General features: G+C 42.1%; 1 protein-coding gene across 1 annotated transcript in view; it reads right to left on the minus strand.

Moving 5' to 3' along the window:
* Positions 1-1942: 1942 nt before the first annotated feature.
* LOC147705721 (sulfotransferase 1 family member D1-like) overlaps positions 1943-27999 on the minus strand; it is a 375399-nt gene continuing 349342 nt past the window's right edge. The window contains exons 5-7 of the mRNA XM_086929551.1: positions 3945-4039; positions 3636-3816; positions 1943-2154 (exon numbers count right to left, since the gene is read on the minus strand). Of these exons, the coding sequence (XP_086785677.1) occupies positions 2042-2154; positions 3636-3816; positions 3945-4039 (389 nt within the window). The 3' untranslated portion in view covers positions 1943-2041. The remainder of the gene's footprint in view (positions 2155-3635; positions 3817-3944; positions 4040-27999) is intronic.

Raw genomic sequence — 27999 nt, forward strand, 5'->3', positions numbered from 1 at the left:
AATGTAGCATTTTTTATTGTAGTTTTATGATCGAACTGTAAATTCTTAAAGATTTTTGTAACATCTTCTGATACTATTTAATTGAACTTTTAGCGAGTAATGATTGAATGGATTGTATTTTTTTAAAGAATTGTACCCATTATGCTGTATCATTGTATATATTCTATTTGTTGTCTTTTATGAAGAAACGTTCGAAATAAAGACGTTAAAAAACTGAAACTGAAGTATAAAGTACATTTTAAAAATATCCCCCAAAAAATAGAATGCAAAAATATCTACTCGCTATACTCAAACAGGTAAGTACAAAAATATCGAAAAAAATACTGATGTAAAAAATATAGTAGTACAAAATATCGATTTTTATATATATAAAATAAAAAAATAAATATTAAATGTAATAAACATGGTGAGAATTAGGAGAACAGACATGCATTACAATACAGGTGTAGTGAAGTATCAACATGCTCAGAGTTATTCTGGTCAGTGTCAGCATAAAGTAGCTGAGGAAAAGGGTCTGTGCATTTCTTCCCATAAACCACAGGTTTATAAATATAAACAAACCTTGACACCTTCATCAAAAATAGCTTCCTTGCAAATACACAGCAGATTATAAACTGGGTTGGATGTATGGTTCAAAAAGAGATTATAACAGGACGAGACAGTGGCGCAGGTGGCAGACTAGAATTTTGGCTGGGTTATGACATTGGTAGACAGCAGTAGTTGCTGTGGCAACATGGGGTAATACGCATTGGTAATGCCTATGTAATGAATAAATAGCTGTTTTCACCAATCATAGTCCGGCAGAAGGTAAGAACTCCATGACAGGTAACACAGGAGTGGAGAGGTATGGTGCAGCAGCCAGGACTGCTGACTCAAGAGCTGAGGATCTAAGTTTGAGTCTAGGGGGCACAGCACAACATCCTGTGATTCTATGCAAATCACCTTGGCATAGATGCATCGAGCTAAAATCCGCTCGCAAAGGGGCAGATTCTCAGAATCTGCCCATTTGCGACCGGTATTTTTGCATTTAGGATGCATCATCCCAAATGCAAAATTCGCAATTCAAGAAATCGCAAAATTGCGATTTCTTGCATTTAAGGAATCTCAAATTGAGATTCCTTAAATGCAATGCATTAAAGTTTAAAAAAATAGCTATTTCGCTAATAGGGATCGCAAATTACCATGAAGTTCAACTTCATGGTAATTTGCAAAAACTTTGAAAAATGCACTAAAGTGTATTTTTCAAAGTTCCATTTTACAAACAAACATTCCCTCAGGGCATGTGTGTGTGCAAGATGTACCCATATGCAGATTTCAGGGGTGCAACAGGGTGTCCTTTTGACACCCTGGCACCCTTGAAATTGCAATCTCAATTTGTGATTCTCTAATTGAGAATGGCAGATTGAGATTGTCTTTCCATCAATTCCTATGGGCCTCTAGGCCCATATGAATGAATGGGGAGGTATTCCTTAATTGCGACTCACAATTTGCGAGTCGCAATTAAGGAATTTTAAGAAATCGCTATTTTTTTAGTGATTTCTTCATGCATAGCCTTTTGCTATTCCTTATTAGCGAATCGTTATTTTTCACTAATAAGGAATAGCAAAATGGGTGCTAGATGCATCTGGGGGCTTATCTCTCGGTGATTAATAGTTATAAAAATGGTGCAAGAGTGAAAGACAAAACTTTATGAAAATATAGTTCCACCAAAGCAGATGTTAACAGTATTTTGGCTGCATGAAATCGATGAGAGAAGCAGACAAGGAACAAGCATTGGTAAATGCAGAAATACATGCTACAACCAATATAAATTAAGGCAATGTAAGTGGTGAACTCAGAAACCAATGAGAAGCCAGGAAAGAGAGGAGGCCCTTTTAAGTTTATATTAAATACAATAGCAGGCAAAACCAAATAATGGTAGGTTAGCTACTCGTCGGAGAAATGGATCAGTCAAGAATGGTGAATGATGCAAATCCAAAAAACAAATGGAGCAGCAAACATATTTTTCAATGCAAAACACTGAGAGATTAAGGATCAGAATTCATATCTCCATCCTGAAGTGCAACAAGCTGCCCGCCATGTTCCTCTCAAAGTCCTCATCGAATCTCTCATTCTGTGCTACAGTGAAGTGGTTCTTCCAGTCCCCTATAATCCCTGTGTAGAGAAATAGAAATAGCTGTTATTTTTACATTGGGAGTTTCATATGAAACAAAATGGGGTACATTTTTCCGTCTTCATTGTTTATTCATGTTGTGGCATAAAGCTGGAAAAAAAACTTTTTCTGGATTCAGTTACTGTTTTCAAAAACACAGCGACTTTCGGGTTATCTATTTGCCTTTCTCTCGTTCAACTTTAACCGCTGAGCTCAGATGAGGGTCACAATCCACTGGGCAGACATAATAGCATAATTGCAAGTGAAGCAAGGAACCTACTCTACTCAACGCAGTTCAATATGAAATATGAATACATCCTTCGTTATCCAGACCAGAGGTCGAGGTTTGCGGGATTTGATTTATTTTGTATGAAAGAAAAATAGTTCCCTTACTTTATATGAAAAGAAAACCGTCCTGGGACGGGTATTTCCAACACATGAAATACTTCCATCTGAAATGTAAGGGTGGGAGACTCCATTGTAATGAAACTGAGGGAGGGGCAGATGGCTAAACAAGCCTTCTGGCCAGGGTGTCTGCTTGCCTGAAAGATATATAAATGTGCACAACTGGTTAATATGCAAATGTAAAGGGTGCTTGGAAGCCAGTATTGGCTTTAATTGATAGAATCACTTGAAGCTTTCTGATGACACAGATTTATTCTTTTTGAGTGGTATTACACCTGAGTTACAGCTGAGCTTTGAAGTGTGGGCTTTTAATTGACAGTAGAACAAAATGAATCGCACTAAAATTGTTTCTAAAATCGATATTTTGGAAACGCAATCCTAAACTTATTAGAATTTTTTTTAGCAGCCCATCTTATACTGCGTGTAAGGCATGTTTAAAAGAATAATGTACATTTTCACTTGGCTTTCTGTCATAGGCTAGGGCCTCGTACCACTAAAAATGTACAAATGACTATTCTACACTGCACCAACTAGGATCTAATTCTGTTGCTCTCTAATTACACAGACACCTTTGCAGTGCATTAACTAATACAGGTTTCATAACATATGATAGTGCATTTCTCACTTATTGTCTTAACTTGTTTTTAGTTTTTGTTTTTGTTTAAGCTACATTTTATATGTTTTTTACATGAAGGTGAAGGACCCAAAAAAGTTATGTAATATTTTTTGCCACGCCAATAACCCCCCCCCCCTTGCTCACTGACCCCGTCCAAATGCACGCACCATCACAGTCCCATCTTTTTTTAATGCAGTTCGACCACTGAGCCAAACTGTTTGTTTTCAAATCTGATGAAGGAGGTGACTTTTTCACGCACATCCTGCAACGCTTGTTTTCTGATGTTAAGTCTACATACATAAACAGAAGTATTTGTTTTAAAAATGTCTCCATGACCTGGAATACCAAAGGAAGCATTGCTGTGTAATATACCTAGAAGCATGAGCAGCCAGCAAGCGCAAGAGGGGGATCTTACTCTCTGCTCTGAATGAGGACATGAGGTGGTCAATAAGAGACACCCACCTTTTCTCATGAAAGTGGACTCCTGATGATCCACCCTACTTTTTGGAATGGTCATATAGTTGGTCATCAAGTTATCCTTCATTTCCTTGAAGGTTGTGTGGAGATTGATCCTTTCCAAAATCTCTTCTCCCAATTCCTTGTCCATGAACTTCATGATCTTCTGAATTTCACGCTTTGGGTCCTGAAATAACGAGAGAAGGGTACAGAAACCAGAATAACATACACCAACAAGAGATGACAGAGATATATGGAGGTGAAATTGTAAAAGTAGGATTATTCACTGTGGTTTTGGTTCCTTTGGCTTCTCACCTCTTGCAAATCTTCATAGAACAGGTACAGGATGCGGTGGTCCTTTCTCTTCTCCCACCAACCCTTGACGTGTTCGTACCAGGAGCCGTATGCAACTGACAAAAGGAATAGTCATGAGAAACAACACACATCAACCTTCATCCCCCCTCCAAACCCACAAGGGACATCGCCCAGCCTTGTTCCATGGCCAAGCTTCTCTAGAAGACAAAGTCCTTGAACACAAGTCAAGAAGGATCATTTACCCACAACAGCTTGGGATTTGACGGCCTCTCCCCACTTGGAAATCTCTGCATCAGGCAGACTGTGCTGGGATTCCTGCAGGTGTCTTTTGCTTAGTGTGAAACTAGCTAATAGTCAGTGAAGGACTGTATCTGGGGAAGGATAACGATAAAGTAGGTGATGTTTATGTTGTATGAGAGGTGAAGCTCCTGGCGTTCACATACAACCATGGAGGACCCTAGTTAGTGATTCAATGTGAGACAACCTGTTAGGTGGTTGCAACCTAATGACTGACCAGACTGTATGAAATTATAATAAAAAAAGACAGGTTGCACCGAATATATATAGTTTGCTTCTTGAAATAAATGTACCGATATCTAAAGGTTTTGTGAGTTTTTCTTTTTTCTGTATTTATTTCAAGCCAAATAACAAAAACAAAAGAGCAGCCAACACGTGTTTGGCCCATATGGCTGGCACCCAAAGGGGTTTTTAAAGGCTTATTAGTACACAATGAATATATCATAATGGCAGCAATTCATACAAAACATATGTGTAATAGTCATGACTCAATGTAGACATGATGGACGATGGAGAGATCAATAATGAGGTCACAATACGATCAAAAAATAACATATCATTTATTTATTTATTGATTAAGGCGTTTGTAGAGCACACATCTACCCCCAACGGGGGAGTCCCGGCGCTATGGCAGACAGCAGAAGGTAGGTATCAAAAGGGCACTAAAGGTTGGTAAACAATTCATGAGGCCAAGATACCAAAATATTTATTGTTTTATATAGATGCTGAATTTCTGAGTCCTCTATGAAAATATATGTGTAACCGAAAATTAAATAAGATTCAGGAAAATTCGCACACAAAGTCAAATTTGTAGTACTACATATGTATGTTATTGTGGTGCTGTATGTCATCAGAAGTTAAATATGCGAGCTCCTAAAGTATTGTAACCAGGAGGAAAATCACCTAAAAATATTAATTTGAAAGGACTTCGTAATAAGATCTTGGAGTGCCCAACACTGAGAAATAAATATGACCCTATTTGCCAAGTCAAATGAAAGAAAGAACACCCGTGCTCTGAAGGTAATTAAAGGACAGATTGAAATCCCTCACCAGTGCAAGGCCGAGTAAATGTGGAAGTGTTCGAATAGACACTGGATTTTCTCATCAATTACCTTAATAATAGGTACAATGTGTTTTAAATTACGAGAAGAAAGAAAAAAGAAAAGCGAAATAGGTAATATATAGAACTGTCAGGGAGTGATAGGATATTATACGTCGTCAAAGATGAGTGCACCAGTAAAGCGATGGTAGTATCTAACGTTTATAACCAATACGTTAGGAGCTCGCATTTAACTTCTGATTCCATGTAGCACCTCAATAACAATCAATGTAGTACTGCGAATTTGACTTTTTGTTTGTGAATTTTTCTGGATCTTCTTGCTACACGTGATAGGTGCTATCATTAAGAAATTGAGTTATATTTAATACAAATACAATTTATTTAATTTTCTGTTACACAGATATTATCATCTATAAATCTGAAATTTAGCATATATGAAAGAATAAATATTTTGGTAAGTTGTAACTCATGATTAATACTGATCCTTTTTCGTTCTATCTTTTTTCTTTTTTTCTCCTATTTACATATGTTTTGTATAATTACTGCCATTATGATATGTTCATGGTATACTAATCAGCCTTGGAAAAGTCCTTGGTGTGCCAGCCATATGTGCGAAACATGTGTCCTCTGCTCTTTTGTTTTTGTTTTTTGGCTTTGAAATAAATACCGACCCAAAAAAAACAACTCATAAGACCTTTAGATATCGGGACATTTATTCCAGGAATCAATCTATATATATTTAGCACAACCTGTCTTTTCTCCTATCGTAGTAAGTGATTCATTAGAGGAGTAGCTGGATTCTGAGAGTGGAGGCAAACTGTTCGTTAATTCTGATGTAGTGTTTCTACATTTGTTGTGAAGGGTGACTGAGCAAAATACTCAACTCCTCCTTCCTCACAAATCCAGCTCCCCCCAGAGCAGTATGCTAGCTAGTTATTATGAATGGTATAAACTATTTATGTGTGGTATTATTGTAGCACATAAATATTGTTAGCCCTAACAGTCTTGTCTGTCCCTGATGTGTTAAGCCACTTCTACTTGCAATTTTCCTACCTGTTTGGGCGTATCATTAATACAGTGCTAGCTACATTTCTGAAATGATATAACTTAAGTTCTGACTGCCCTGGGCCTTATTGGTATCTTTATTGCAATGCATCGGATTGACATTACTGAAGCCTGCCCTGGAGTATAGAAATGTTGTGGGATTACAGGCACAAATCCGCGCTAGGACCGCAAAAAAAGCAGAACCTACAATCCACACGGATGGGTTGGTAAATATGTCTTTGATGGAAGCAGAGGCACTTCCTGGCACAGTCTCAACGTTATTTCTCTGCTGTAGTTACCTTAAAGTCAATACGAGTACCTTCTACATTACACCAGTGGCTATTTGAAATGAGTCCACCTGATGTGAAGCTAATATATCATTGCAAGCTATGTCGAATTGAAATCCAACTTCTAAGCGCCCCATAGCGGACGGTAGTTTGCAGGACTTTCTACTGCGAGAAGAGAGGGAAGAGGAATCTTAGTTGCACATCATAATTCAGACATTCCAAATACAAGAGTGCTGTTGCTGGGCAGAACTGGGTTTTGGGTATGCACGAGGCTTGGGGATATTTTCAACAGGTGCTCAAATTCCCCTGAGGTGCAGGCCCCAGTGGCTACTTTGAATTATGCGGGCAGCTGGAAAGATATCAGCATTGTACTGCAAGTATTGTATCAGTTTAGGAAATAACAACTGTGCATCACACACGCGCTCTTACACACCATGTATGCAGCATACACAGGAGGTAGCCAGTTATGGGAACTGAACAGATGATACAGAGAGGGCCACAACCCTTATGTCCCATGGATACAAACAACAAGCATTTACAATGCAATCGGTCTCTCATTTGCTTTATTTATCTTTTTTTTAAAACAGCACATAAATAAAAGGCATTGCCATTTACAAATGCCAATAGCTCACACTTTCGCAAATGCATGACCTATTGCATTGTAATCAATCAATCATGAGTTTGTTAAGCGCTACTACTCACCTGTGAGGGTCTCAGGGCGCTGGGGGAAGGTTTTTTTATAGGTTCCAGTCCATCAAGGAGGGGTCTGTCAAAGAGCCAGGTTTTGAGGTTTCTTGTGAAGATGGGGAGAGATGCTGTCTGTCTAATGAGGAGAGGGAGGGCGTTCCATGCTCTGGCCACAAGGAAGGAGAAGTAGCAGCTGCCTGTACTGGTCTTTCTGGTGCGGGGGACCACGGCGTAGGAGAGCTGGGCTGATCGTAGGGTCCTTTGGGGTGCATGGATTTTGAGTCGGCTGTTCAGGTATGCTGGTCTGGTGTCATGGAGGGCGTTGTGAGCGTGGGTGAGCATCTTGAAGGTGACTCTAGCTTTGATGAGGAGCTAGTGGAGTGTGCGCAGTTGCTGGGAGATGTGGTAGTGACTTGGCAGGTTAAGGGCCAGTCTTGCATCTTCGTTCTGGATGTTCTGTAGCTTGCGTGTAAGGTTTTTGTTTATTCCGGCGTCAATTGCGTTGCCGTAGTTGAGTCTGCTGGTGACCAGGGCATGAGAGACAATCTTTCTGTGTTCAAGAGGGATCCATTTGAAGGTCTTGTGTAGGGGGTGGAGAGTGTAGAAGCAGGAGGATGAGACGGCGTTGATCTAGTGGTCCATTTTGAGTTCGGGGTCCAAGATGATTCCCAGGTTGCGTGCCTGGTCTGTGGGGGTGGGTGGGCTACAGAGGGCGGGGGGCCACCAGGTGTCATTCCAGGCATCGGGTGTGGGCCCATGATGAGCACTTCTGTTTTGTTGGTGTTTAGTTGAAGGCAGCTGTTTTTTATCCATTTGGCAACGACTTCCATGCCTTCTCGAAAATTGTGTCTGGCGGTGTTGGGTTTGTTGGATAGGGAGAGGATGAGTTGTTAATGCAATAGTTCTCACATTTTAGAAACTTTTACCTATTGGTATTGTAAATGACCATGCCTTTTATTATTGCAGGTTTTTAAACACATAAATAAAAGGCACTGTCATTACAATGCCAATAGCTCAAAATCTCGCAATTGCAAGACCTATTGCATTACAAATGCTTGTTTTCTTTATTTCTAATGCTTATGGTTTGGTTTCACTTTTAGCAGTCTTGTCCTGACAGACGCTAGCGCCAAGACGCCTTTGGGCATTCGTCGCGCTCTACAAATACAAATCAATCAAAACCCAGCACAATGCATGGCATCGAAGGACAGTGCTCCTACCTCACTGCATCATAGGGACAGTAGAACACTGTCCAACACCCTACCGATACCAGTACTTTGGTCTGTGTAGCACCCTACGACCATGAATGCACCTCACTGCACTGTTTACTGAAGAAACAAAGCCACCAGTCTACACTGCATAGTGGAGTCACTAATGTATCACATCCTCTAGTCGCTAACCAGCCACATTGCACAATATTGTAGATGGAATCATGCACTGCACTCCACTGTATACTGAAGAAACAAAGCCACCAGCCAACACTGCATCCTGCAGAGACTAATGTACCACACTACAGTGGATCTTCAGGACGCTAACCCACCACACTGCACAATATTGTAGATGGATTAATGCACTGCACTGTATACTGAAGAAATAAAGCCACCAGTCTACAATGCACCCTGAAAAACTTATGTACCACACTGCATTGTATCCTCTGGACGCTAACCCGCCACACTGCACAATATTGTAGATGGATTAATGCATCTCAATGCACTGTATACTGAGGTAACAAAGCTACCAGTCCACACAGCACCCTGGAGAGATGATGTGTCACACTACAGTGCTTCTTTGGGATGCTAACCCACCACACTGCACAATGGCTGGCTGGCGCTGGCTGAGCCGGCGCGGGTGAACGAGCGCTCCCCCCTCCCAAGGATTCTTTCAGAACGGAGCGGTCGACGTCTGGAGTGGCTCCGGTGTGCCCTGTGGTGTGTCTTCAGTAGTGCTTCGACGGGAGGCCTCCCCCCCCCCGCCTTCCAGTGGTTCGGTGAGTACGGAACGGGTGGCATCTGGAACGGCTCCGATGGGCCATTGCCTGGATGTTTGGGGCGGCATTTTGGCGGGAGGCGCTTCCCCCCCTCCCCCCTCACAGTGCCGGTATGCCCTGTTTGCCTGTGTGTTGGGGGCAACCACTGCGCAACTAGGGAGAAGCCTGATGTGAGCAGCAGCGTCAGTGGTGACTTGTAAGGTAACTGCACGCAGAGCTATTTACCCAAATACCCATGCAGGTCTTTTCATTCTCTGCCTGGAATACAGCACACAAAACTATTTGAACAGCTTCAGGGGCGACTCGAAGGGCAACTACTCGCAATCCCATCATCTTAAACACTCATGCAGGTTTTTTACGCTTTGCCCGGAATTTTAAACTGATATCTTTATGTGACTGGTATTTTCGCGGGCTTTTCACTCTCCATTGGCTAATCTGGCTGGGGCCATAAAGCTGGAACCATAAATCGCCCCCTGCCCACCAGATGACCATGAAGCTACATACCAACGCGGTCAGGGAGCAGCAAAACAGAGATAAGCCACCATCTAGCAGCATAGAAGCTGAACTCTGCTCTCCCCCTCAATCAACATGGAAGATGGACTAACTCGACATTCCCAGAGTAGAAAGGGAAACCAAACTCTGTAATCCCTACAATTTGGCTGCCATCTTAGACTGGTCTCTCTCTCTCTCTCTTTGTCGGCCATCTTGGACTAGTCTTTCTCACTACTTGAACACACCCTAAGAAAGCCTCTTTAGGCTAATATTAATTAGAGAATGTCTGCCATTATTGCAGTTTCATACCTCCACTTGCTTTTAATGCACCGATCGTTAGCTCATATAGCACCCTAAGAAATGGCCTTTTAGACTATTATTAATTAACGAGTGTCTGCCTTTTATTGCAGTATTATACTTCTACTTGTTTATAATGCACCGATCGTTAGCTCATATAGCACCCTAAGAAATGGCCTCTTTAGACTATTATCAACTAGCGAATGTATGCCTTTTATTGCAGTATTATACTTCTACTTGTTTTTAATGCACCGATCGTTAGCTCATATTGCACCCTATGCATGATTTACTTGATTGTACTGTTTGCTCATCTGATTTACCTGTCTGACTATGCTCCCTCATGTACCCCTTCTGTGTAAAGCGCTCTTATATCCGCAAGGATCTTGTCCGCGCTATATAAAACTTTCAAATAAATAAATAAATAAATAAATGTTGTAGATTGATTAATGCACTGTACTCTGAGGAAACAAAGGCACTGTCCACACTACATCCTGGAGTTACTAATGTACCAAACTCCAGTGCATCCTCTGGATGTTAATCTACCACACTGCACAACATTGCAGATGGATTAATGCACCTCACTGCACCTTGTATTGAGGAAACAAAGCCACCAGCCCACAGTGCTCCCTGGAGAGACTATGGTACCACACTGCAGTGCATCCTCGGGACGCTAACCCCCACACTGCACAGTTTGGTAGATGAATAAATGCACCTCACTGGTGATGTAGATGGAATCTAAGCCACAAGTCCACACTGCACCCTTGAGAAACGAATCTACCACACTGCTAACTCACCACACTGCACAATCTTGTAGATTGATTAATTCACCTCGGGGCACTGCACTGTATACTGAGGAAACAAAGCCACCAGTTCACACTGCACCTTGGAGACTGTACCACACTAGAGTGCATCCTCGGGATGCTAACTCCAGCACTGCACAATGTTGTACATGGATTATTGTGCCACACTGCACTACATCTTTAAATGCATTTCGCACACATGACGTCTATGTATTTTTCGGTGCATGCAAAAGTTGTAGTTTTTACTGGTAGTGAAATGTAGTGTAATTATGCTGAGAGAGCGCAATTTGAATGGAACGTATATCGTAGTCATATTTAGACGCATCTATTATAAACGTAGGAATGAGACGTATATCGTAACATGAAGTTGACGACTATAGCGTAAAAGTCAACGGAAAGTGACAATGTGGTATAAGAAATGTAAATGTATTTACTGTTAAACATGCATTAGATTTAGAAGGCCTGTATACTTAATGGGTAAATGTAGAAATGTATAGAAATGCTTACGAAATGTAGAACGTGCACAATAGAATTTATGTACGTGTGTAACTTTAAATGGAATAACATGGAGAAAATAACGTGGAGAAATGTACGGAGAAAACATATGACGATGTAACGAATAAGCATATAACCTCGTACTCTATGTATTATATATTCTATGTAAAATTGTATTCGTTTAGAAGAAAGGTATACTAAAAGCATTCACATATAAATGTGTGTTAAAGGTTATACTGTGTAGAAGAAGTTGTAAGAATGCTGGAAGAGTTTAGGTCATTTGTGATTATAACCTGACTGACCAAGAGTTCGCAGGAGCATAGTCCAGTATATGTAATTTAGTGGACATACAGGAGTCGTAAATAGCTTGATGTGGACGTAAGAGCCAAGAAGTCTAGCACTTGTTAGATTTAAGGTGACAATGCCGGACGGGGCTTATTGCTTAAACGTGAGAAGAGACGCTTGGAATTTGAGTCGTGTTTTGGAAAGACCATTCACAAGGCCTAGAAGGGTCAAGCATCATAGTTGTAAGTTAAAGTCTTGTTTAAGTTCATTTGACTTTTGATCTGAAAGTGTCAATTGAAGTCGCCAACAAGAAGATGAAGATGACATCTAAGGAGAAGGGTCAACCCAACAGACGACGCAAAGAGATGAAGCAATGGAAAGAGCCAGAAATTGACATCATCGGGGAAAGTCCGAGGTGGGCGTCAAGGGGCGTTCCACCCACACTGTGATTGTGTATTTTAGGGACAGCACCCCGGGGAGAAGGTAGCAATTGGAGATTAGGAACAGCGAGGCGAATTGCTCAGAGCGAAGGCAAGGGTAGATGCCTTGAGCAGATGCGCTGAGAGAGATCAGAGCGCAAAGGGAGAAGTAGGCCGAGGACCCTTAGAGAGCGGATGGGTAGGCAGAGAGGGTACTGCTTCTGAAACTTAAGATTCCTTTAGAGGCTAAGAGAGTTTGAACTTCTTTGGAAGTCAAACTGCTGACACCTTTTTAGGGAAGAAACTTGTGAAATAGGGAAGTCACCTAGCATAGAGTAGGGACAGATTTAATTTGATTATTTTTCTCTTTCTGTAGATGACGCAAAGGAACCACTTCACATCGAAGCTTTAAATTGCTGATTTTGGAATTGATTTTGTATTCTTTGTATACATTGAGGTTTATCCTGAGAGGATTGTATTTGCATTTAAATTTGACTTTTATATAAAACTTTTAAACTTTATCCGTTGTAAGTGGTTCTTCAGAGTGGCGTCAGTTTATGGGGTTTGTCTAAACCTATGTGGGGGTTGTCTTTTACTCAACGACAGATACCAACGGTCCAAAATTGACGAATGAGATAAGTTATTAAATTGATCATAAATTGATATCAAAATCTCATTCCCCGCAGTTGGTAGCAGAGTAATGATGGTTATCTTCTTGAGGAAGACGACCTAGGCCAGGTTTAGTTTACCCCAAGGTCCCTAGTCATCGACGACCAGAAGAAGAATCCCTGCCGAAGAAAGTGCTGACGGTGCGTCGAGAGAAAAGCAGCAGAGTCGGTCGAGAGTGAGTATAAGGGTCATGCGTTGTAAGATTGCGGTGTTTTATGTTGTTCCTGTGTTGTAATGTCAAGCGGAGTTGAATGCCTGTAGTGTGATTGAGGGAAGGTTGTGAGCGCGCGCAACCGGATAAAATCTTATGTCCAGAGGGCTTAAGTGGTTCGGGTGTATCGAACACCCAGAGTAATTTGTCTACCATTTAAAGGGGGTCATGAGGTACCATTGATCGCCCGCAGACCGATGATAGGGGGAGCGTTTGAGTGAGTGTATGAGTAAACGCATGCTGGTCGTACGTTTACTGTGTGTAAGTAACCTATCAGTTGAGGCAAGCATCCGACCGTAAGAGGAAAGACGTCTCGCCAGTTGAGGTGACAATTACAGTTAGACTGTGGCCGTACAGTCAGAGAAAAGTGATCGCTTGGACGGAAGTAGTCATTTTTCGGCGTATGAATGAAACGCATGCAAGACCGCGAGACGAGTTGAGAAACGAAGGAAATTGCTGCAGAGGGAACAAGTGACGTCAGCGTAGAGCCGCGCTGAGATTGGTCGGTTAGCGTAGAACAGCGTTGGGATAGGCTGATTAGCGAGAGTCGCACAGGGATTGGTGGTTGTCATCAGGACGTAAATAAGGAAGAGAATTAATAAGAGAAAATAGTAGATTAGCAAAAATGAAGTGCTTTAAGGGTTTAAGAAAAATCTTTAGGAGAAATAGAAGAAACTTATATGCTGGAGAAGAAGCTCCACCAGAAGGCACACCAGCTTATCATATGGCAATAAATGTAGGCTTACACTCGATAATATGGATCTCCGAGTGGAATAGGCTAACTGAAGGGGAAAAGGAACTGACGTTTCCGAGATTCGGAACGTTTAAACTAGACGTGTTGAACCAACTGAAAGCAGTAATGCTTGCAACAAGACCTCTACCGAGGCCAACACAATTCGAAGCTCTTAGTGCATGGTTTAGAGCGGCACACGAGAAGAGCGTAAAGAGACGCCAGGAACGAGTGAGACGATCAGTAAAGGCAGTACAGGATGCGAAATGGGATGAGGAAGCTAAGAAGTGGAGAATACAAAAGATAGAAGCAGACAAACTGTTCACCATGTTAGAAGCCACGGGAGAAAATAAACCTCTAGAAGAAGAAGATGAGGAAAGCGAGACGGAGGAGGATCTAATAGATAGGCTGTTAACAGATAGACCACCTCCATATAGCGGTGAATCCGCAAGTCCCATATTACAGCAAGGGGACGGAGCTAGATGGGGTGAATATAAATCGATCCCAGTAACGGAGTGGGACGCTAACAAGAGTGAGGAAATACCCCAAACTAGTTCCGAACAGAGAGTAGTGGGAAGATTCGTGGTCCAGAAGGTGCCAGAGACGCAATGTGCAAGGTCGTACCAAATGCCAGACGCTTTACAAGTACCTGTTACCATAGGCCCTATAGTGTCAATCTACAACCCAGAGGGGGTCCAGCAGGAGGAACAGGCACGATGGGACAGGGAAAGGGCAGAGATGGAGAATAGGAATAACACGATGAATCCTCAAAGACAGAGATTAGCACCAGTGAGTCGGAGTACCCCATTAGATTCCGCAACGGGTCCCTGGATAGAACAAGGGGGTCGAAGAGGATCAATGGATTTGAGGGGACCTAAACCGAAATCCTATAAGGAATTAAGGGAATATCTGAAAGAATGGGATACGGCCGAAGAGGCTCGGAATAAAAGTTTAGAAACAGGAGCAGAGTGGAGGGACCAGGATAACAAGATCCTCTCTCATTGTGGAGCTGGCGAAAGCTGCCCCGAGTGGGAGAGAGGGAGTCAGGAAAGCAGAAGAGATACGTGCCCTACCATTAGCAGCAATAGGCAAATGTGCGATGACAGGAGTGCAGGGTGTGGCGAAGTGCCTCGCGTCACTTTCAGTGAGGGAGAACGAAGGACGCAGGAGTACCGAAACACTTTCAGATGCACACACCATGCTCCGGATGAAAATGTGCAACATTGGAATCACGGGAACATGGAGAGTCGTGAAACGTCTCGACATGCCCCCGGTGATTACGGACGGAATCACGGGAACATGGAGAGTCGCGAAGGGTCTCGCCATGCGTCCGGTGATCAAGAACGAAGTCACGAGAATATAGGGAGTCGCGAAACGTCTCGCCATACTTCTGGTGATCAGGAACGAGATCGCGGGAGCATGGAGAGCCATGAAGGTCCTTATCGTTTGTTGAGTGATACCAGACAGCAAGCGAGTTACAATGGTTTTGAACAGCACGGAGGATCTTATCTCGTATCTGGAGAAACCGAGTCGAAAAGACGGAATGTAGGGTTGAAGGATGGAGCATTGTTCCACCACACCCCAAGGGAAGATGGAAAGGCTTGGGATCTAGAGAGGTGGGAACAAAGAGATGGAAGAAAAATTCCTCATAACTCACCTGTGCTTAGGCGTAGGGCGCATAGTGGAGGTGAGAGGGATGTAAGAGAACAACCTAGGACTGACGTACTGAGAGCTGAAATAAAAGCAAAACGCATAGATGTGATGAGTTTAAAATCAGACTTGGACGAAATAATTGATGGCACAGTGGCAATGGAGAGATTAGAGCTGTACGCACCAGATGAAATATTGTTCTTATCCAAGGATGTTACTCGGAGAGCAAGGTCAGCTCATGAAAACTTATCTAATTTGGCAAATAGGTATATGATAGACCTGTCACGAACTAAAGCTTTACAGGGTAATCATAGACTGAATTGCACGGATCTAGATTTAGATGAGCGCAGAACGATTGGGCTGAAGGTACACATAAGGGAATTGGTCATGTGTATTAGAATATGGAGAGATCTGGATAGATGGGAGGAAAGATGGTCCAAGAAGGGATCTGTCAGACGGAGTACACTTGTGAAGTCTCAGGATACAGACTTAATGCGAATGGAAGCTTTCCCTTTGCGAGAAATCGCGAACGGAAACTACGTGCATGTACCATGGAGTAGGGGGGATTTAGCGGCATTCACTAATTCCTTCCCGAAGCTTAGAGAAAATCCCGTAGAGTGGTACAAGCAGGTAGAGAGATTCGTGAAGATCTCTAAAGTACTGTGGATTGATTTGAACACATTGTTCGATATCGTAGTACCCGGAGATTTGTGGACGGCGTGTAAACTTAGTATTGAATGGCCCACTTGCGAGCCTCCGAGGGATACCCAGACAGGTGGTCCATCAGATAGAGTCATGGAAAAATACGAGAGAGTAATAACATGGCTAAAGGAGAAAGTGCCGGTGCAAGACATAGACTGGGTTAAGATAGATCGAACAACTCAGGAGCCTAAAGAAAAGGTTCACGAGTTCTATGAGAGGTTACTGAAAGCATTCAAACAGTACAGTGGATTAGACGTAATGGATCCTAAAGACATAGGACAGTTTGTGTCGAAGTTTGTTCTCGGATTGAGACCAGACATAAGCCTGATGATTCAACAGCATTTAATTTGCTGGCAGAACAAACCTTTAGATGAGATTCTGAGGTATGCAAGGTACTGTAGCGATGAAATAGATACGAAGGCAAAGAAGCTTAAGGAAAAGCTGATGTTAGTACAGATGCAAGCAGCCGGAAAGAGTGGACAGCGGCAGCAGGGAACAGGAACGCAAGCAAAGAAACAGAATAATCAGAGCAGAGAAGAGGAAGAAAGACCGAGACCGAGAATAGATATCGCGACACTGAAAAGGACAACCAGGTGTCATCAGTGTAACGAGGTGGGACATTGGAGACGCGAGTGTCCTTACAATATTGAGACAGGGGAATTAGAACAGGAGGAGGAAGAGGTACAGAACAACGTGGTTAAGGGAGCAACAGTCCCGAAGGGAAAGTTTATCAAAGGGGGGACTCAGACTCCTCGAGCCCCGTTTCCTCAACCGCCTCGCATTACAAATGGAGGGAAAACCTATAGACAAATGCCATTGTTTGTAGGAGGAGAAGAATGCTACTACGTTGATCCTCTTACAGGGCAACAAGTGAGTAGGGAAGAAGACTGTACTTTAGGAGCAGCCCTGGAGGTAGATCAGAGAGGACCATACGTAGAAGCTGAAGTAGCTGGATGTCCTACGACATTTTTGGTGGATACGGGAGCCACTAGATCCACGTTGAGATCAGCGGTAGTCCCAGGTCTGCAGATATCAGGAGAAATGATTCAGGTGGTAGGAGTCGCAAACAAGAGGATGACGAATCCTCTGACAGAACCAGTGTCAGTAAAGATAGGGAATTACAGTGACGAACATCAGTTCGTGATCTGTGATTCTAGCCCGGTGTGTTTGCTAGGAAGAGATCTGTTGTGTAAACTGAATTGCACAATACATTGCACACCTGAAGGAGTAGAAGTGCAGACCAATGATGAAGATGCCGATTTCAAAGTTGTAAATTCGCAAGAATGCGTGGAACTATATCCTACCTTAACAGTGGAGGAACTTCCGCAGGATTTGAGGGAGAAAGTGTCAGCTGAGGTGTGGGATTTTACTGGAGAGGAAATAGGACTGATCAAAGGGGTAGAACCAGTAAAGATCATGGTAAGACCCAATGCCGAGTATCCAAGAACACCACAATACAAGTTGACACCAGAGACGATTGCAGGAATAAAGCCTGTGATCGAATCAATGATTAAACAGGGAATACTGAAGGAGATCGTGGGTAGTCCATGTAACTCACCGATTATGGGTTTGCAGAAGCCTAGTGGAAAATACAGAATAGTGCAGGATCTTCGAAAGATTAATAATATTGTTGTCTCATGTTGTCCAGTGGTACCGAATCCATCAGTGATATTGTTTCAGATACCGTTCCAAGCTGAATGGTTCACCGTGATAGATTTGTGCCAGGCTTTCTTTTCGATTCCTTTAGATGAAGAGAGCCAGTATCTTTTCGCTTTTAAGCTGGAAGATCGCGTTTTAACATGGTGTCGTATCCCTCAGGGGTATACAGAAAGCCCATCGATTTTTAACCAGCTATTAAAGAGAAATCTTGAAAGTCTAGTACTGCCCAAGAACTCAGTTCTAGTCCAGTACATAGACGACCTCCTAGTTGCGTCAGAAACAGAGGAAGCTTGCAGAGAAGACACTATCACCTTGTTAAATCACTTGGCCGAGAATGGACACAAGGTGTCACCAAGTAAATTGCAATATTGTAAGACTGAAGTGCAATACTTGGGCCACAGGATTGAAAAGGGGAAACGGAAGGTGTCTCCAGACAGAATAGAGGCGATTATGAAAATGAACGCGCCTACAACACAAAGAGAGGTCAGGATGTTTCTAGGCATGGTCGGTTATTGTCGGCAGTGGATAGCTAACTTCTCACTGAAGGCAAAGCCGTTATTACAACTGACGCACAAAGGAGTGAGTGATCCGGTACCATGGGACAAAGATTGTTTGATGGCGTTTTTGCAGCTGAGGGAGGACTTATGTCGCGCCCCGGCGTTGGGAATGCCAGATTACACAAAACCATTTTTGCTTTACTGCTGCGAGAGAGAGGGATGTGCTTTAGCGGTTTTAGCTCAGATCCATGGAGATGCGCGCAGGCCAGTGGCGTACTTTTCGGCTACATTAGATCCGGTAGCCGCAGCGTTGCCCGGATGTCTCAAATCCGTAGCTGCAACGGGTGTCAGCATTGAAAGATCGGAAAGTGTGGTAATGGGACATCAGTTAGTGGTGTACGTGCCGCATTCTGTGGAATTGTTAATGACCAGGACGAAGACTCAGCATCTGACAAATAGCAGGCTCACACGCTACGAGCAAGTCATACTGGCTGCCGAGAATGTGACCCTAAAAAGATGCTCCGTCTTGAATCCTGCTACGTTGATGCCACTTCCAAATGAGGTGGATGATGAAAATTGTACAGATCATGACTGCCTTGATGTGACTGAACTATGCACCAAACCGAGACCCGATATCGTAGATGAGCCATTGACTGACCCTGATGAAATTTTCTTTGTTGATGGTTCATGCGTAAGAGACGATGTCGGTCAGCTGAGAGCAGCTTATGCAGTTTGCACGATTACCAGAGTTATAGAAGCCGCTTGCCTGGAAGGAGTACACTCCGCTCAGGTAGCTGAAATTGTTGCTTTGACGCGTGCCTGTCTAGCAGGTAACAAAATTCGAGTCACCATATACACCGATAGCCAGTATGGTTTCGGGGTAGTTCATGATTACGGGCAGTTATGGTCTCAAAGAGGTTACATGACCTCCTCGGGTTCTCCCATTAGGAATGGAGAATTCGTGAGACTTTTGTTAGAGGCATTGCAAGGCCCGACAGCTATTGCAGTGGTCAAATGCGCAGCGCATACGAAAAACGTAGATTTTGTGTCACAAGGTAACCGCTATGCGGATGAAGTAGCGCGTTACTGCGCAGAGCAAGGATATTCTCACACTGATGTGAAAGTGGGGGGAATACAAGAAAGAACTGAATTGACAATGTTGTTAGACACTGTAGATACGTGGGATGAGCTAAGGAGTGTTCAGGAGAATGCACCAGATGAAGAGAAAAAGGGCTGGGAAACAGCTGGGTGTGTAAAAAGCGAAATGAATTTTTGGGTCTCTGCCGATGGGAGAGCAGTTTTACCAAATGAACTTGTTAGTCCAATGGCAAGGAAATTGCATGGATCAGCGCACATAGGTAGAGATGCCATGGTGAGAGTATTCAGACAGACATGGTTTAATCCCAAATTCAGAGTAGCGGCAGAAGCAGTATGTCAGCGTTGTGCGATCTGTCAGCAACTAAACGTGGGAAAGAGAACACCAGTCACATTGAGTCACATTGGGAGGTCTGGGGGGCCTTTCAATAGAATGCAGCTTGATTTTATAGAAATGCCTCCATGTAACAGACTCAGATACGTTTTAGTGATTGTCTGCATATTCTCTAGATGGGTTGAGGCTTACCCTACACGTAGGTGCGATACACTTACAGTAGCAAAATTGTTACTTAGAGAGTTAATACCGAGGTTTGGGGTGCCATCCTCTTTGGAATCGGACAGAGGAACTCATTTTAACAGCGAAGTAGTGAAAATGCTATGTTCAGCTTTGAATATTGATCAGAAGTTACACTGCAGCTATCGACCAGAAGCTTCAGGGATTGTAGAGCAAATCAACAGTACAATCAAGTCCAGACTGGCTAAAGTTTGTTCATCGACATCCCTGAGTTGGCCAGACGCACTTCCAGTGGTTCTTATGAGCATACGTAGCACACCTGATAGAAAAACAGGCCTCTCTCCACATGAAGTGCTAATGGGGAGAGCTATGAGATTGCCATCGGTTCCAACTGCAGCGCTAGTGAACATCACAGACGACTTGATCTTGGACTACTGCAAGGGACTATCTGATGCCATTAATTCTGTGTCCCTCCAGGTCCAGGCTGCAGAGGTTCCATCAGCACAAGACTTGTGCCATGACCTGAGTCCGGGGGACTGGGTTTTGGTGAAAAAGCACGTCAGGAAGAACTGCTTAGACGTGCGTTGGCGAGGACCATTTCAAGTCATACTTGTCACGAACACTGCGGTGAAGTGTGGAGGCCTGCCAAACTGGATACATGCCTCACACACCCGAAGAGTGCCAACACCTCTGGAAGAAACAGCTCCTCTCTCGGATGAGAATCCGGCGGAAAGCGGAGAAGCCATAGAGGGGGAAAGTCAAGCTGTGGAGGTGATCGAAGAAACTGAAACTGTGTTGGAACAAGACGACGAAGGTCAGGACATTAGTGGGACCGAAGTTATCTCAGGAGAAGACAGTAATTGGGAGTCCGACACAGATATCGAGCAAACTGAGAGTGACCAAGAGACAGGTCCAAGAACAAGGAGCAGAAGGACAAGGAGTGACGAAGCCAGTTGGCTGGAGAGAAAGAAAAGGCCAAGCTCGGAAGAAAAGCAAGAAAGAACTCTTGTCCCGATCGCTGAAGAATCGGATCAGGAGGAAGAAACGACAGACTCAGGAACTGAGAGTCCACGAAGGTCGAGAAGGGTACGTGTGCCCTGCAGAAGGTACGCCACCCCAGAGTGGACTTATCTAGCAGATGTCTTGGGGACAGAAATCTGGGAGAGTGAAGAGCGTGAAAGTAATCGATCTCGATCCATTTGTGGCAGTGGAGATATGGATGTTGACGCCTGGACTCGAGACTGAGGGATTACTGACTTTCACACTTCCCATACCCCCATACTTGAGTCGGATTAAGGATTTAGTGTTGAACAGATTACAATTTCCAACATTTGGTCATCAAATATCAGAGGAAGAAGACAAAGTCATTCGTTTTGAGTTGTTGGAACTTGTTGCAAGAGCTGCGGGTACAAGAATAATTGTTGATACATAAAGACTTTTGTATATAAGTTGTAAAACAAAGAAGATAACCTAGCGCCGAGTGGAAAGAAGAATAAAATTAGGGTTTACATTTAGAGGACGGAGAAGGGCTAGGGTTGTCTGCTGCTAAAGAAGGAAAAGATATTGTTGTGAAAAAGAGACTTTGTTGATAAAAAGCACTTTAAAGACTGAGAAAGCAAACACAGCAACCAAAGACTGGAGAAGAAAACTTTTCGCAGAGGAAAGGAGTTACGCTGTTTTGATGACATGGAGAACGGCAACCCAAACAGAAAAGCTAGATGCATAGTAGGTACACTTATAGCGATAGTAATATTTCTCATAATTACAGTAGTGACAATATCATACATAATAGGACGTGAAAACGATGAAGAAATAGCAGATGTAAAACTTGTAACGACTTTGAAACCTGCTCTTGTGGGAAAGAAGGAGGAGAGCAATGTTATACGTGAAAAGACGTTACTAGTAGATGAAGCTCGTAAATTACATGTAGACGAGTCACAGGGAAACTTTAGGTCAAACGCATATGCTAAACTGTTATACGAATATATCGATGCCATGGAAGCCAAGGATTGCTATGTATGTATGCAATTGCCGGCTTCTGTAGATGAGGGCATCCGATATCATCATCTCCCATTGACTTATGGGATAACATGTAGTTTACTGCTTAGTATATTTTATGGAAGAGAAGGATTTGAGTACTACTTTTCAAATTATGATTCGGTACTGCCAGAGGTTCCGAATTATAAGCAAATGAATAAGTGGGACTATTACAAAAAGGAGGATAGACTAGCTAAATTCTTTCTTCCATGGGATACATTAGATACATCATACGCACGTAGAAATAATTTGACTTGCAAAGTGTCAGAGGTAGAGAAAAAGTTCATAGCACAAGTAGATGACCGATATAGAAGGCAGAAGATTCTAAAAATGTCAGGACAATGGAAAACAGATTGGACCGAAGAAGAGAAGGCGCATAAAAAGAAAGGTAGCAATGGTCCAATAGCATTGGATAGAACGCAGAAGGGAAAGTTATGTTTAACCCGAAGCAAGACGTATTATGAGAGTGAATTTGTAGGTGAAGTTAATTGTGAGCATGCTTTTAAGTTAGAGTACTATACGAAAGATTTTATGAAAGGGATGCAAGCTATTCCAAATGTGTATTTTGTATGTGGGAGAAATGCATATGTAAAACTGCCTGACAATTGGTATGGTTCGTGTTACTTGGCAATTGTCTTCCCCAAAATATACCATGCAAAGGATTTAGCGGTCATAGAAGGAAAGGTTTCGACGAGAACGAAAAGGGAAGTAGGAGATGCAGAAGTAATAGGAGACGTATTTGGAGCGATGTTTCCTATGTTAGGTTTGATTCTTAACGATGTTAAGATTAGGAGGTTAGCTACAGTCGTAGATAGATTATCTGCGAGTACTGCAAGGTCATTAATACTAATAGAAGGCGAGATGCAATCGATTAGAGCAATGGTTCTTCAGAATCGACTTGCTCTTGATGTGATATTAGCAAAAGAAGGCGGAGTTTGCAAGGCTTTGAAGGTTCAGGAATGTTGTACTTATATTCCTGATAATTCAAAACCACTTGAGAAGGTCATAAGAAACATTACACAGATTCATCAAGAAATTGAAGATTTGACAAAAATAAATGTTTGGGAAAAAGTAGGTAAAGGAGTAGGAAAGGTTGGAAGTTGGTTTGCTAATCTTGGCAAAAGTATAGTATGGTATATATTGAAGCCTGTATTAATAGTATTAATTTGTATAATCACATTGTTAGGATTAGTAAAAATGTATAAATGGTATAGGTCGAACCGGTTACAAAGATCGATGAGAGATCAGGAAAGGAGACTAGCTGTTTTACAAGATCAACAGTATAAAAGTCTGAGAGCACTCGAATTGATAAAAAGAGGAAATGATGTAACTAGTTCTGTGTAAAAGGATGCATTCAAATTGCTTTTAGTGATGACTCCTAAAAGTCATCAAAGGGGGGAACTGAGAGAGCGCAATTTGAATGGAACGTATATCGTAGTCATATTTAGACGCATCTATTATAAACGTAGGAATGAGACGTATATCGTAACATGAAGTTGACGACTATAGCGTAAAAGTCAACGGAAAGTGACAATGTGGTATAAGAAATGTAAATGTATTTACTGTTAAACATGCATTAGATTTAGAAGGCCTGTATACTTAATGGGTAAATGTAGAAATGTATAGAAATGCTTACGAAATGTAGAACGTGCACAATAGAATTTATGTACGTGTGTAACTTTAAATGGAATAACATGGAGAAAATAACGTGGAGAAATGTACGGAGAAAACATATGACGATGTAACGAATAAGCATATAACCTCGTACTCTATGTATTATATATTCTATGTAAAATTGTATTCGTTTAGAAGAAAGGTATACTAAAAGCATTCACATATAAATGTGTGTTAAAGGTTATACTGTGTAGAAGAAGTTGTAAGAATGCTGGAAGAGTTTAGGTCATTTGTGATTATAACCTGACTGACCAAGAGTTCGCAGGAGCATAGTCCAGTATATGTAATTTAGTGGACATACAGGAGTCGTAAATAGCTTGATGTGGACGTAAGAGCCAAGAAGTCTAGCACTTGTTAGATTTAAGGTGACAATGCCGGACGGGGCTTATTGCTTAAACGTGAGAAGAGACGCTTGGAATTTGAGTCGTGTTTTGGAAAGACCATTCACAAGGCCTAGAAGGGTCAAGCATCATAGTTGTAAGTTAAAGTCTTGTTTAAGTTCATTTGACTTTTGATCTGAAAGTGTCAATTGAAGTCGCCAACAAGAAGATGAAGATGACATCTAAGGAGAAGGGTCAACCCAACAGACGACGCAAAGAGATGAAGCAATGGAAAGAGCCAGAAATTGACATCATCGGGGAAAGTCCGAGGTGGGCGTCAAGGGGCGTTCCACCCACACTGTGATTGTGTATTTTAGGGACAGCACCCCGGGGAGAAGGTAGCAATTGGAGATTAGGAACAGCGAGGCGAATTGCTCAGAGCGAAGGCAAGGGTAGATGCCTTGAGCAGATGCGCTGAGAGAGATCAGAGCGCAAAGGGAGCAGTAGGCCGAGGACCCTTAGAGAGCGGATGGGTAGGCAGAGAGGGTACTGCTTCTGAAACTTAAGATTCCTTTAGAGGCTAAGAGAGTTTGAACTTCTTTGGAAGTCAAACTGCTGACACCTTTTTAGGGAAGAAACTTGTGAAATAGGGAAGTCACCTAGCATAGAGTAGGGACAGATTTAATTTGATTATTTTTCTCTTTCTGTAGATGACGCAAAGGAACCACTTCACATCGAAGCTTTAAATTGCTGATTTTGGAATTGATTTTGTATTCTTTGTATACATTGAGGTTTATCCTGAGAGGATTGTATTTGCATTTAAATTTGACTTTTATATAAAACTTTTGAACTTTATCCGTTGTAAGTGGTTCTTCAGAGTGGCGTCAGTTTATGGGGTTTGTCTAAACCTATGTGGGGGTTGTCTTTTACTCAACGACAGATACCAACGGTCCAAAATTGACGAATGAGATAAGTTATTAAATTGATCATAAATTGATATCAAAATCTCATTCCCCGCAATGCCGTACTCAAAAGGTCATGTTCTAGCTAGTAGTGCATATCTGTTCTTTTCAAGCCTCTGTGTAGTGTCTGCATGTCATATTTCTTTCCTCACAGTCTCTTGCCCAGCCATATAGAATGCTGACATCATGATGATGTATTAGAATGTTACAGAGCTCTTGAATTTCAGTTGAAAGCTAGGGCTGAGCTGGTACCATCCTGCTGCTGGTGGGGTTTATATTTCCTTTACTTTTACTTGATTAATGTACTATTATACTGTACCATCCTACTTGAATAAATATTCTCTTCAACTACATGGATTCCTGATCATCATTCACTACACTTATTTGGCGACGCTTTGGGCCTTCATCTGAAACGGACCTTCAGTTAATTATCTTCAATCTGCTGCTCAAATTGACTTTCTTTATTCAACTAACTACAAGGTATAAACTTCTTTAGTTCTCCCTTCTGACTCACAAGCAAACTGGCAGGCTGATAACCCCACCAGTGACAACTCCACCTGTCGCCCTCTTCTTCAAACTGCCAGTCCCTGCTGTAATTGATACCTCCTTGATTCCAGTCCTTGCTGCAATTTCTTGACTGTCTTCTTGAGGATTTCCCCTGCTTTTCTGCCTGATTTGCCACTTAGAAAAACTCCATGATCTAAGATTTGGCTCTACTTTTCAAAACAACCTGGCAGTGTTTAAAGTTCCTTATTCACTTAATTGGACACGTTATTAAATCTGTCTGCCTGACGTCCTGCTTCCGTCTGCCCCTGTGTTTGCCATTGAACTACGATTTGGCATTTGTTTCCATTAAAGCTGGCAGAGTTTAAAGTACTTTAACCTCTATGTCAGTTTGTGTGTTGAGATGAACTCTCAGAGTTATGGACTGGTGTTTGGGAGAAAGAGGAGTCCCGGGTTCTCTTTGCCACGAGTAAAATCGGTCTTCGTGTGCTTTGAAAGAAATGTGTTTTTCTCATGATTTTCTACATGTTCATTTCGCAATTCATTTTGCTGCAACTGGAAATGGGAACCTCCTGACCCCGTTATGAAAAAACAGCCGGTTCACTGTCAATGGGAGTTTTGAATCGTTCCTTTTCTGCTGCCAACCCACTTACATGCAACCTCTGTGATCGGGTGTGTACTTACTTTTAATGATTTTGTGATGCTTTGGGACTTTGGCTGTGTATACCACTTTGACTGTTTAACCGATATTTACATTTTAACTGCCATGCTACTTTCAAACTTCGCACATGCTGATTTCAGAGCACATACTTCACTGCGCGCTCGTACCTCCTTTGTTCAGAGAAGCCTCCATGACGTCCTTCTTTTGCTCAGCTGCACCGAGACGTTTGACGCACGTTCGCGCCTGAAACTACCCTGCTTCAACGTGATTCTACGTGCCTCCATCTTATGCCTGGCACCACCGAAGGACTTTTATACCTGTGTTTTATTCCTTCGAAGTATTTCTCTGCCAACCACCTTCGCGCAAATAAGGACACTCCACACAACTCTGCTATAGCATAAAAGGTCACTTTTATTATTAGGACAGCCAAAGACAGACTCCGAAACATTACCTTTATTAAACCAACACCTTGTATGATTTACCCAAACCTTTTTCCCCAATTGGTTTTACATCACCATTCCCAAATGATTTTATTCTTTTCCAACAATCCCAAACTGTTTTCAATACCAATCCAATGTTTTTTCCTTCCAACTTTTCCTTTCCCTTCCCACCTACCCTCCCAACCCCCCAAAAAGAAAGGATAAATCCGCTCTAGACTATCCTATCCCCTAAGAACACGCCTACACAACAACTCACACAAAAGGAGCATTGTCAAGACTGCCCTAGAGTGACATCGCCGTTATTTATTTATTTTTAACAAAGACAAAAACACATCTAAACATAAAACGCCCTACCCAAACTCTTTATCATCTAAGGGCGGGTGGGTGGGTCAAAAACGACGCCACCGCTCCCTCACCTCAGCTGACTGACAACGCCCTCCCGCTCCCGCCCTGCGCCTGAACAATCCCTCCCCTAACCTCCCAACAGCCAATCGCAGCGTGTGGGATATCCCATCGCGCGAATCATCCCAGGGGGACACCGGCTCGTGCCAAGTCCCCCTGGGACCCATTCTGCTTATTTCTTAAACAGAGCGTTTTGCCAACCACGTTTTTTTTTGTTCTATTCAAATCAGTTTTAACAAAGTTATTCTCACAATGTCATTTTTCTCCTCAAGTCTTCAAATAGAACGTCGTGGGATCATTCTTCTTCCATTCTTCTGGCAGTATTTTCGTCCTACGCATGGTTTTACTACTAAAGCTCTATTAACACAATTGTGACATCTAGTGGTTTCCAGTATTATCACACCTTTATATACTATTCAGTTATATAAATACATGAGAGCACCATAGCTGTTCATCGGGTTCGCTAAATGGCATGATGTCAGTGAGTACTTTATTTCTTTCTTCATTTCACACTGATGAGTGTACGCTGTAATTCTTTCTACATTCAAGATGACAACGGTGACTACTTTTGTTGTTTTATTTCTTTGTTTTCACTTATTCACCGGAGTTTGCTTCTACAATTTGTATTTATCTAATGTTCTACACAATTCTTGAATGCATCGTTAGCTTGTACTACAAGTTATTTCTCTTTATTCATGAAATAATTTTAATTATATTTTCATAATACTGTTTCCTTATATGTTATGCCTAATATGACTTTCCATATTTATTTCAAACAGTTTTTCACAGTTCATAGTATTTTTATGATACATTCAATTTTCTATGCTTGTTTAAATGCAGAATTGCACTGTGTATTTCTTCATAGGTTATAATTTTAACTATTTAATTCTCACAGTTCTATGAAATTTCATGTGTTAGGATGTTGACTCCTGTAATTTCTTATGCATGCATTATTTTCACTCATGAGTGTTTCTCAGACGTTCTGTGCACGGAACCCCTGTTAATTGATATTCTTCTTAAGTTATGCAGGTTCTTTTCAACTTTGCACAAAGTTTTCATTCTGATATTCTCCTGGCAATTAAGATTTACTTTTAATTCATTCTTGATTATTACTCCTTCCGGGTGTGGTTTCCCTCACTCTTCTTCTTAACTCTTTCATGTGTTGGAGATCTCTTATGTTA

The sequence above is a fragment of the Lissotriton vulgaris genome, chromosome 7 (assembly GCF_964263255.1).
Source record: "Lissotriton vulgaris chromosome 7, aLisVul1.2, whole genome shotgun sequence".
NCBI lineage: Eukaryota > Metazoa > Chordata > Amphibia > Caudata > Salamandridae > Lissotriton > Lissotriton vulgaris.